Source organism: Odocoileus virginianus, chromosome 28, assembly GCF_023699985.2.
Source record: "Odocoileus virginianus isolate 20LAN1187 ecotype Illinois chromosome 28, Ovbor_1.2, whole genome shotgun sequence".
Taxonomy (NCBI): domain Eukaryota; kingdom Metazoa; phylum Chordata; class Mammalia; order Artiodactyla; family Cervidae; genus Odocoileus; species Odocoileus virginianus.
Window position 1 is genome coordinate 25,266,477 of NC_069701.1, and position 11,996 is coordinate 25,278,472.

An 11,996-nucleotide genomic window follows, 5' to 3' on the forward strand; every position below is an offset into this window, starting at 1 on the left:
TATCTTTCTAAGAGGAATGTGAATTAGTGATTTTCAACCTGTTATATAATTTCCACTAGTCCGTTGTTTCTTTGGATTATGGTTATCTTTTTTTAGGGTATTTTGTTTTCTTTTGTTCTAATATTGCCGTGCTTGAAGCTACACACTTCACTTCCAAGAAGTAGAGGAATTTGTTCTAACTCAGCAAAGTTTAGAATCTTAACTAGTGACCCAGCCCCTCTTCCAATTGTAAACCCTTCCCTTCCATTCTTGAAATCCTTTCATTTGTAACTAACTCAATCGAACACTTCAGATTTTGACAGGATACTGCTGGGTATTTTGGTACAGATAATATCTGTATTTATCTACAAAATATAAGCTGTTCTAGCATCTGTGTGAAAGTTTCCCTATAGGTAAGGAGAAAGGATTATCAGTTCTTTATATTAAAAAAGAAAGAGAAAAAACTGACAGCTACTTACGGATCTTGCTAAATTGTATATTTTATTATTTGCAAATACCTGTCTTCATACACAAGAAAAAGTGTGCAATAATTTGACTGCAAAGAAAACATGCTAATCATAGTATAGTACACATGCCATTAAAAAAAAAAAAAATCACTTTGGGCTTTAGTGTTGGAAATCCACCCAGCCCAGTGTCCTGTTCCATTTCTGTCCCTACTTTCCTCTGTTTTGTGTTTATCTCTTTCAGTAGGTAGTTGTGTATTGCATGAACGTTGAAATGGATGGTGTAATAGTTCTCGAAAAGCACCATTTTATTTATATATGTAACATATACTTACATGTTATGTATATAAAATCTTGTTTAAACTTCACAACCTATTGAAATAATTGTTTTCCAAAGTAAAAGCTAAGCCCTGCTTTACTACTTACATTCATTTAGTCCTTACCATGGGTCAGACTTTGGAGTTTGTACATTGTATTATACAATACAGATAATTCTGCAAAGTTACATTTGGGGACTTCTGATTTGCTTCATCTCTGATGCTTGTCCTGAGTTTTTCTTTCTTTTTTTTTGTCCTGAGTTTTTCTATGGCAACTACCAGAAATAATGTCACTAAATCCTTATTCTCCTAGATTTGATAATACATCTATGTTAACCTTGAAAGGATTTCACTTAAGATCAAAGACCCTGATCCTCTCTCTTTTGCTTCTACTATAGACTCTCCTAAGCATGGCTTTTTAGTTAGTTGCTCTTCACTCATGTATCATTTTTTAGAGTTGATTTTTTTGATTCCCTAAACTCTCTTCTTTTCCTAGGTTTTTTTTTTTGGTTTGTTTGTTTTTTTCAATTGAAAACTAACGCCAGTGAAACTACATTGAAATAAGGTAGAAAGTTAAAAAAAATAAAATGCTTTGGTTTGTTCTTACATGTTTTAAGTGGGAATATTTTGCTACACTCCATGATTATGCTAAAAACAGAAGCATCTTTATCTCAAAATTAAAGGAGAAAGACCATTTGTGGCTCATATAGCACTATTAATAGATGGATAAGCTTCCTAAAAGATGCTGTGTTTTATCTACTTAAGTCATTTTCACTAACCAGTTTATCAAATATATGTTTTGTGTTTTTAAGTTTTGACACTTGGGCAAAGCTCTTTATGAGAACTCAGATGAGTAGTGTCATTTGCTTTTTTTTTTTAATTTTTCCATTTATTTTTATTAGTTGGAGGCTAATTACTTTACATCATTGCAGTGGTTTTTGTCATACATTGAAATGAATTAGCCATGGATTTTTAAAATTTGCTTTTAAAAAGAACAGCACAACAAATCAGATACTTGTGGGTTCTGGTTTTAATGAATTTGAACACAAGGCACAGGTTTCCAGGTGTATGTAAATACATGTCCATTTAAAAATTTCTTCTTGTCTCCGGCGTCGGCAGTGGTGTCGGCTGCGAGTGGGAAATGGCGGAGTACTTGGCCTCCATCTTTGGCACCGAGAAAGACAAAGTCAACTGTTCATTTTATTTCAAAATTGGAGCATGTCGTCATGGAGACAGATGCTCTCGGTTGCACAATAAACCGACCTTCAGCCAGACCATTGCCCTCTTGAACATTTACCGTAATCCTCAAAACTCTTCCCAGTCTGCTGACGGTTTGCCCTGCGCTGTGAGCGATGTCGAGATGCAAGAACATTATGATGAATTCTTCTTTGAGGAGGTTTTCACAGAAATGGAGGAGAAGTACGGGGAGGTGGAGGAGATGAACGTCTGTGACAACCTCAGAGACCACCTCGTGGGGAACGTGTATGTCAAGTTTCGCCGTGAAGAAGACGCGGAAAAGGCTGTGATTGACTTGAACAACCGCTGGTTTAACGGCCAGCCAATCCACTCCGAGCTCTCCCCAGTGACAGACTTCAGAGAAGCCTGCTGCCGCCAGTACGAGATGGGGGAGTGCACGCGGGGCGGCTTCTGCAACTTCATGCACCTGAAGCCCATCTCCTGGGACCTGCGAGGGGAGCTGTATGGGTGCCGGCGCAAGCAGCATAGATCGCTGTCCCGAGACCTTGGTCGCCGCGGTGGAGGAGGCAGAGGGCGGGAGTGGGACAGGAGGTGGTCAAACGACCAGGAAAGGTCCGGGAGATTCTGAGCCATGCCATTTCTACCGTATCTCTGCTAGAAAGTGGTGTAGTTCATTGACCAAACCAGTTCATAATGGGAATTTTTTTTAAAAAAAAACAAAAACAAAGATGGGTCTCTAAATAAAATTTGTAGTGATTAAAACAAAAAAATTAAATGAAAATTTCTTCTTGTTTCTCCTAGCTCTAGTTCTCCTGGAGAGGAATGAAGGAATGTTTAAACTTCTTATTCAAGAAAGACTTCTTTAACCTAATGGTGCTTTGTTGCCTCCTAGATCTTGGTGAGTTTTCTGTGGTTAAATGATGCTTTTAAGTTCTGCATCAACACAAATCCTCTTCGTTGGTTCCTCAAAAACAGTATTTTCTTCCTCTTGTGTGTCACTACAGTCCCTTTTGGCTTTTGTTTCTTCCTCCTGGGATAAATGTGGGTGTTCAATGCGTCCCCTACGTACAAAATGCTGGATCCGGGATTCTAATCCTTGGCATTTAGGACGATCCATTAGGGGCTTATAAGTGCGCATTTTCACTCCTTCTACAAAGGCACTGGTCTGCTTCATGACAGAGGGCTTAACATTTCTCCATTCTATCATTCCATCCATCTTTGGTCCTGTAATATATACAGTCAAGCATTATAGTGGATACTTTACAACAGAATCACTTCCAAACTCTGTGACTCTCCCTCCCCACAACCCTGTATAACTTTGGTTCCCATCATACCTGTTCCACAGGGCAGTGCAACAGAGTCCAGGCCTTGTAGCATACTGTACAATATCTGAGTCTTCACAGCATGATTAGCCCATAGTTGCTGAAGGTGGGTAACATTGAACTCCTGAACTTCCCGGTCATAGATCCACTTAATCTTTTCAAACTTACAGTCATAGAGGACTAAAGGAAATTCCACAGCCATGCTAGACAAGAAACAGGATGAGAATACACAGCAGCCATCCAGCAGGTCTTAAAAACCAGGATCAGCTGGCTTAGGAGCAGGGGCAAAACTTTGTCAATATGGAGTATCTAATAGTTGAGAAGATATGACACCATCCCTCATGTTGAACAACCTTATAACTAAAAAAGAAAAACGCAGCAAACCATGGATCACTTAGTTAGGCTTGATCTACATTACAGAAAATTTCAATTGTAACAAGTCACCTAGAAGTGAGTTGACTTGGCCCCACCATAATGCTGTGAAACTAAGGGGCCTGGTCCAGACACCTGTTACTTACTAAAGGGATACAACAATGACAGAAGAAAATGAAAAGGTAATCACTGTTACATGTTCATAACATTCTACAAGTAAGAGTAAAAGCCTCATGAAGGGAGAATCAGAAACTTAGTTTTTTAGACAATGGTGGGGAGAGGAAGAATATTTTAAAATATATTCTAATATATCTAAGGGCAATAGCTTCTTTTTGGGGGGGGGGGACAGTCTGGGTTTGTGTTTTTAACTTACCTATATTGGGGCTTCTGGGGATTTTTCTCTATGTTCAGCAGCTCATCAATAACCTCTGGCTTCTCCATTCCTTGGCCAATCAGAAAAAGAATAGCCATCATACAGCGGACTTGATGATAAAGGAACGCCTGACCAGTCACTTCAAACTGGCATAACTGAAAGGGTTCTTGCCATCCCTCCTCGGCCAGGTTCTGGCCCACTCGCTGTACTTGAGCAGACAGGATGGTCCTCTGAAAATTAATCACCCCATTGGCTACATCCATTTTACATAAGTTCCTAAAATCATGTGTGCCAACATACTTCTGAGCTGCATAGTTCATGGTTACAATGTCTAAGTTAGCACAAGGGAAAAAATAGCGGTAGGTCCGCTCAAGACAGCTGAACCTAGCACTGAAGCTAGTTTCTACGGGAGCCCAGGCCAGCACGCGGATGTCTGGAGGGAGTACCCGGTTGAGAATGTGGGTATAACGGATCTCTGTAGCCACATCATTGACTTCGTCTTTTAAGTTAAGATCCTCAGAATCCCTGCCCTTTGGAAAGTGAGAACGTAGGTCAAGAGAAATCACCTGTGGAATTAAGAGAAAGATATTTAGAGAGACAAATAATCTGAATCCTCAGTATGTACACCTAGAATGTATTAGGATTGCTTGCTTTGCGAAACAGGACAATGGCCCTTACCTGTCCAAAGGCACTAACTCCTTTGTCTGTTCGCCCACACCGGTGATAGTTGGATGTCTGCCTGTTTTCTACCAGTCGAGTCTTGGTTAGCGCCTCAAACAGTTTCTCTTCAATTGTATTGCTTGTGTTTTCCTGACTGGCAAAGCCCTGATATCCCCAGCCCAGATAGGCGATCTTTAGAGCTACATGTCTTTGACCGTGAGCACTGAAATCAAAGGCGCGCTTAGCTTTCCCCCCAGCTCCTGAAGAATTCTCTCGGCTCTTTGAGTCCTTGTTCGTGGCCTGTTCTTTTTTAAGTCGCTTTACCTGCTGCTCCAGTTCCTGTACTCTCTTTAGGAGTTTCTCAGCCTGGATTCTGTCTGCGTCATTTTCAGCCATGATATGACAACCTCCGGAATAAATACAAAGAGATCCACCCTATCTGAAAAGAGAGTAAAGAGACACAGTTTTAGTGCTGATTCCCTTGGTGATGTCGGTATCTATCATTCCATTATATTCAAAGAGTATCTAAGATTTAATTTGAGGCCTAAAGGATATATAGACGTTGGATTCTGCCCAGGGATACAAGCATTACCTTCATTATTATGGGTCAATCATCTAGATATTATTCTTTTCCATCATGTCTGGTCAATTCACAGTGAAAAAGGAAGGTAGCATCAAAAAAAAAAAAAAATCCAGCTAGCATTGTTAAGATTTAAGTAGTCAGAATTTAGGGGAAATGTAGATGTCAATTCTCTATTCTTCATGAGCTGAGATGGTGGAGGATTGATGTTATTGGTATTTTTCCCCTAAAACATTTCCTTTTGACGTCTCATTATATTTGTGCTATCTTCCAATCATAAAATCTTTTTATATGGAGTATTTATGTCTATGCCAAGTTTCTGCTGCTTTCTAATATTGCAGATAAAATTAGTGCTTGTGGTGGGTGGTGCGTTCTGTCATCTGAAACAGTTCTGTCTTAAAGGTGGTGCAATAGAAGCTGGCCCAGTGGAAGAAACTTGTCAGCGATTGTACTTCATATTGGAAGTAGAATCTGGAATCAAGATTTTACCCCTTTAAGCACCTTGATGGCACAAAGAAGGTAATTAAGCATGAAGGTCTTTTTAAGTCAAATTTAATGCATGTTCTGATAAGAGATTTCTGTACCTCTAGTAGCTAAAATTGTCATGATGGAAAATAAAGTCACTCTGGATAATGTAATTTAGATATCTGTTGAAATTCCTGACGTATTGCAATAATCTGAGGACAACTGTACTACATCTGTAAACTGGGACAGTACTAGACAGTCTTTGACTGATGGTTACTTTTCGTCTAGGTAACTCATTTAGTTTTTTGCTCTTTGAGTTTCTATGACAGATTACAAATTTAAATGTAAAAAACGAAACCTATACAAGTATTAGGAGAAAACATGACATAACCGTCTTACAATCTTGAAGTAGGAAAGGCATAAGTAAGGAGCTGCAGAAACCCAAAAAAATGCGACCACCTAAGAATATGTTTCTAACAGAAAAAGTCAGAAGTTAGAGAACAAACTGGAAGAAAAATGAAATGATGGTATGTATTTCATATATAATCAGCTTTCATATAAAGATCAATAAGGAAAAAACCAGCAACCTGAGAGGTAATCGGAAACAAGCATATTTCATACACAGGGAAAAAAATCTAATGGCAACAGCTATCAAAATTGAGTGCACACATGCCTTTGACCCACCTATTCCATTTCTAGAAATTAATGTACACATATGCTTGCACAAGTATGTAAAACTTAAGATATTAGTTATAAGACTCGTTAAGAACAGAAATAAAATCAGTAAATTAAATCCCTCAGGAACACACTGAATAAATTGTGGTGCGTCCATACCTTGGACTTCCATGTACCTTTAAACAATGAAGTCAGTCTCTTACTTCTGACACTGACACAGCTGGATCACTAAGACTGTTTAGGATTCGGTTTCTTTATGGTATAAAAATGTGTATATGAATACGGAGGATTACTGGAGAAATGATAAGAAGCTGCCTTTGGCAGTGAAACTTGCTTTGGGTGGGGGGGTGGGGAGTCCTTGCTTTAAACTACATGCATATGTATTAGTTTTTCAGCCTGAGAAAAATATCAGAGATACAGGAAATAGTGGGCAGTAGATACCGATTCTAGATCCAGTCAGGAAACTGGCATTCGGTGTTTGGTTTGGGTATTTAAAGTACTAAGCATAAGGAGTGTATGCTTGTAATGGTCTTTTGGATTAAATCACTCTCACAGTTAAAAGCATGGACTCTGAACCCAGACTGCCTGAGTTAGAATTCCAGCTCAACCACTTCCTAGCGCTGTAACCTTAGGCTATTTAATCTCTCCATGCCTCATGCTACTCATCTGTGAAAAGGAGATACTAAAAGCACTTATCCCACAGCTGTGAGGATTACATGAGTTAATAAATGTAAAGCACATGAAAACAGTGCTGGGCACATAAAGTGTCCCTCTTAAGTCCAAGTTAGATAATGTACATGAAGCATTATGCCCCATATCATTAATCTCTTGAGCTTTTCTTATGCCAGAACCTACCTATCCTAGGAGCTACTAAAGGTGGCAAGACTTCCAGGCAGTAAAATTGGGAGTGATTTAAGAAGAGCCTGGAAATGAAAGTGGGTAATAAACCCTGAGTTGAGTTAATGCCTGCAAAATGACTGCAGATGGTGACTGCAGCCATGAAATCAAAAGACGCTTGCTCCTTGGAAGAAAAGCTATGACCAACCTAGACAGCATATTAAAAAGCAGAGACATTACTTTGCCAACAAAGGTCTGCCTAGCCAAAGCTATGATTTTTCCAGTACTCATGTATGGAAGTGAGAGTGGACTCTAAAGAAAGCTGAGCGCCAAAGAATTGATGCTTTTGAACTGTGGTGGTAGAAACGACACTGGAGTCCGTTGGACTGCAAGGAGATGAAACCAGTCCATCCTAAAGGAAACGGGTCCTTAATATTCATTCGAAGGATTGATGTTGAGGCTGAAACTCCAATACTCTGGCCACCTGCTGGGAAGAACTGACTCATAGGAAAAGACCCTGATGCTGGGAAAGATTGAAGGCAGGAGGAGAAGGGACGACAGAGGATGAGATGGTTGGAAGCATCACCGACTCAATGGACCTGAGTGAGCAAGCTCCAGGAGTTGGTGATGGACAGGGAACCCTAGCATGCTGCAGTCCATGGGATCGCAAAGAGTCAGACAGCTGAGCAACTGAACTGACCTGAGTTACTGCCCCTCCAAAGTGCTCCCTTACTGCCTGTACTAATCTGTATTTTACCATATACGTAACTGTTGTACTTAGGACTGTTCTGTTTCACTGCTATAAAATAGTACATAGGAAGGGAATGGTGTTTGAGCTGGAAGTTTATTATCAGAAATCTAATCTGTGATTTTCTCTTACAGAAGGTCCTTCAGTGTAGGAGAAGCAGTGGAGGAACTTGTGGGACCTGATGGACAAAAATGGGCTGATATGGATCCAGAAGAATGAATGCTAGTAGCCGCTAAAGCTTACACTCATATCTGTGCAGGCCACGGTGAGGGAGATGTCAGGAGAGAAGCCCAGTCCATCCTGTATGATCCCTACAGTAAAGCCTCAGTAACCTCAGGAAAGCGACCTGCTTTTCCTGCACAACTGCATTACCCACACATAGAAAGCAACGCCCCTTCAGAAGCAGTCTCAGAGACCTCCCAAAGACTCCGAAAGCCAGTTATGAAGAGAAAGGTGCTGCGTCGAAAGCCAGGTGGGGAAGTATTAGTGACAGATAAGTCGATGATCAGTGAATCAGAGTCTGGTACAGAAAGTGACATGGATGTCTGGGACTTAAGACAAAGGCTGATGAATCTGCACTTCCAGGAAGACAGGGAATCTCCAGTTGATATTTCACAAAAATTTAGTCTACCACGTGAATACCAAGGAATTTCTCAAGATCAGCTCATTTGCTATCTACGAAGAGAAGAAATGGGCCCTCCAGCTTATGAACAAGACCTGATTGTTGCCAGCCGGCCCAAGTCCTTTATCCTCCCAAGGCTGGACCAGTTGAGCCGAAACCGGAGCAAGATAGACCGAGTAGCCCGATATTTTGAATATAAACGGGACTGGGACTCCATGCGGTTACCTGGTGAAGATCATGGGAAGGAACTGCGCTGGGGTATCCGAGAGCAGATGCTTTGTCGTGCAGAAGCCCAGTCCAAGCCTCAGCATATATATGTTCCAAACAATTACCTAGTGCCAACTGAGAAGAAACGATCTGCCCTTCGCTGGGGTGTTCGTTGTGACCTTGCAAATGGTGTGATGCCCAAGAAACTTCCTTCCTTCCCTCTTTCTCCTTCTTAAGTCTTTTTTTTTTTTAACTAGTTTCTCCTTTCACAGGATTGTTTGCAATAATCTGGTTCTTAGTATCTCTCCTTTTATTTAAATAGAAACAACTAACTCAAAATACCATGGAACACAGAGTAAGGACTTTACCCATTACTGGTCTTTCCTAGCTATATGTCACATTGGTATGTACCACTTAACTTCCAGATGACCATCACATCTAGCAGCTGCAAGAGGAATCATGCCAGAAAAACAGACCTAGGCTTTCTGTTTTGTCTTAGTGAGCAAAGCCAGCACTATTTGTTTCATGAACTTGTTACTTTTGGCCAATGTGAGTTGCTGTTTTTATCATTGTGTTTTTAAAGTTGCTGAGCAGTAAGCTTACCTATTAAAGACTTCTGGAAATTTGTGAACTTGACCTTATTTTCCATTAAATATTTTCCAAAGGCAATCTCAAACCTAGGTTATGATTCTGCTTCCAATCATACTCTGCATCATACTTTCCGCACCTAAATGAGAGCCAAAGGGAATGAACAAAAACCTGGCCTTTACACACAATCCTACATGAAGGAACAGCAAGATAACCTTTGTTACTAAAGGAATACAGTAATTCCACTAACTGCGTTAAATGTTTTTTAATAGATGCTCAATAATAGCACAATATCCCATGCAAGGTTCTAACCCAAGTTTTGTTTCAGAATTATTTCAGTAATATGTTGCCCTCTGTGTATCACTTCTGGAATGCCATACTTTTTATAGTTTGCCTCTGAGATTTTCTTAGAAATCATGTCTGTCATTTGAAAGCTATTGCCACACTGCAACAGAGCTTCAAACTACTAGCAGCTGGAGCCAGATGCAGACATAACAACCAAAATGAATCTGGCCTCTCAGGGTCAAATCACTAACTGAGCTCATTTGAACTTTTGGATCTGTTTGTTCTTCACTTCTGTTCCAATAATACCTAAAACCTGGAGGCTGTCAGGTTTAGCATTTAAGCCAGCAGAGTAACAGCAGAAATAGCTTGCTTGTTCAAGGGAAAAACAGCCATGTAACAAAAATGAATGACCTTGACCATTACTATATGCTAAAATACATTTTCGCCATAATATTTGTTACACATTCATTCATTCACCCAGTTCCATTATTAAGTGTTCAGCAGGGAGAGAAATAATCAGTGGCTCAAAGATACATGTAACATTCACTTCAAATAAGTAGAAACTGCCAACTGTTCAATAGTGAAGTAATTAGACATTAGTCATTGGAAATACATGGGAAGCTAATAGAAAAAGGAAAATTAGATCAAGCATACAGGCCACACACACTGTCTTACTGCACACGCAAAGCACAAGGAAAGATCAACACAGCTAACTCCAGGTAGTGGGAGTCAAGGTAGTTTGTACCTCTTTTTAAAAGTTAACAGCAACATAGCATTTTTTACATACATGTCAGTTAAAAAAAACTCCCAATGCTTTTCCTCTTCATGTATTTCTGACAGCCCAATATTACCTACCTTATGAAACCAATTAGTCCAAAGGTATTAAACCGGTAGTAAGACATTTTTGGCAAAAGGGAACTGACTCAGTAGTTTTCCCCAGAACACCACCTCTCCTCAGGGTGAAGCACAAGTGTTCTCAAGCAGCTGTGTAATATCAGGAAGGGAAGTAAAAGTCGCTCAGTCGTGTCTGACTGCGACCCCATGGTATACGGTCCATGGAATTCTCCAGCCCAGAATACTCGAGTGGGTAGCCTTTCTCATCTCCAGGGGATCCTCCCAACCCAGGAATCGAACCCAAGTGTCCCGCATTGTGGGCGGATTCTTTATACCAGCTGAGCCACCACGGAAGTCCAGGACAGGGGTCACCAAATTATCAAACCAATGTTCAAATTTGGGGGGAAATTGTTGCCACACCTCCTCACTCCACATACTACCGGAATCTCCACTTCTACTAATACTTGGTTTCATGAGCAAACGAATTCTGAGGCAGAAGAGACTATACTCCGCAGTCCCAGGGGCCTCAAGAAATCGAAGTAAACAAGCTCCTAACTGTTGCACGTTTCTGACAACTGCTCCAAGAAGCACCAGACACAAAAACACAGGGTCTTTAGCGAGGTTCCACTTCCATACTCAAAAGAGTGCTTTCCTGAAAAGATCAAGGTACAGAAAAGGGAGCATAGGGGAAATGGCAGAAACGTCCATCTGTTTGCCCATCTGTTCGTTCCTCTTTGTAGAACCCAGAAAGTAATTCACCCCCCAACACCCGCACACTTACCTTCCGGTTGTCGACCACGCAGCTTTCCTCGGGACAGGAAGTGTCACTTTGCGCCGGGTCCTCATGGGAAATGTAGTCCACCTTTATGGGAAATGTAGTTCTAAGAGCCGGGAGTGCAGATTTCACACTGAAATCTGCCTAATGTTTTGCAGTCCGGCCACCTTCTGGGCACCTCCAACAAGGCATGATCTGGGGCCTGCGCGAGGACAAGAATAAAAGAGAGGATAATTTCTCGTCCGCTAAAATAATAGAACGTTAAATTTAAAGAACTTGACCCGATTTTATTCGTAGTTAAATTAGTAGGAAGCTATCACTGACAGTCAAAACCATTTACAATTAGACTCCACATGAAGGGCTGAAAAGGAATGTGATCGTCTCATAACAAATGACCGAGATGTCTGAGTGACCGAACAAGGACAGGAAGTCTTGCTTCAGCACCACGGAGAGATCATAACTAGGATTTTGCGCGTTTTTCTAGAGATGCTGATTGAAATCTCAAGATTCCGGTTAGAAAACTTGAAGAAAAAGATATTCTGCTTCTTTTGTGCAGATGTAGCAGTCATTGGTGCCAAATATCTACCCCTGATTGTGCAGGTGAAGGTGGGAGGTGAAGGTTGTACGAAAGGGGAACAGTTTTCTCCGCGTTGCTTCAGCACGAGGCACGTATCAGAACTAAGATGAAAATAAGCC

General features: G+C 40.8%; 3 protein-coding genes across 5 annotated transcripts; 2 read left to right on the forward strand and 1 right to left on the reverse strand.

Annotated features, from left to right (window-relative positions):
* Positions 1-1,772: 1,772 nt before the first annotated feature.
* On the reverse strand, positions 1,773-11,498 carry PUS3 (pseudouridine synthase 3). Of its 3 annotated transcripts, none has more exons than XM_020877696.2 (5): positions 11,307-11,498; positions 4,703-5,123; positions 4,025-4,590; positions 3,292-3,482; positions 1,773-3,181 (listed from the first exon to the last, which is right to left on the reverse strand). In XM_020877696.2, the coding sequence occupies exons 2-5, from the start codon at positions 5,078-5,080 to the stop codon at positions 2,871-2,873; spliced, it is 1,446 nt and encodes a 481-aa protein (XP_020733355.2). In that variant the 5' UTR covers positions 5,081-5,123; positions 11,307-11,498; the 3' UTR covers positions 1,773-2,870. The 3 variants fall into 3 exon arrangements, with proteins under 3 accessions (XP_020733355.2, XP_070313465.1, XP_020733354.2); XM_070457364.1 differs by lacking the exon at positions 11,307-11,498 and adding an exon at positions 9,422-9,512 and having other exon boundaries at positions 5,009-5,123; XM_020877695.2 differs by lacking the exon at positions 11,307-11,498 and adding an exon at positions 9,422-9,512.
* Positions 1,902-9,449, forward strand: LOC110127461 (splicing factor U2AF 35 kDa subunit-like). Its single transcript, XM_020877698.2, has 3 exons — positions 1,902-2,855; positions 5,667-5,783; positions 8,124-9,449. The coding sequence occupies exon 1, from the start codon at positions 1,902-1,904 to the stop codon at positions 2,583-2,585; it is 684 nt and encodes a 227-aa protein (XP_020733357.2). The 3' UTR covers positions 2,586-2,855; positions 5,667-5,783; positions 8,124-9,449.
* HYLS1 (HYLS1 centriolar and ciliogenesis associated) lies at positions 5,699-9,449 on the forward strand. The gene is given in 2 exon segments (XM_020877697.2): positions 5,699-5,783; positions 8,124-9,449. Coding segments are annotated over 2 exon segments (945 nt in total). The 5' UTR covers positions 5,699-5,769; the 3' UTR covers positions 9,055-9,449.
* Positions 11,499-11,996: the final 498 nt, after the last annotated feature.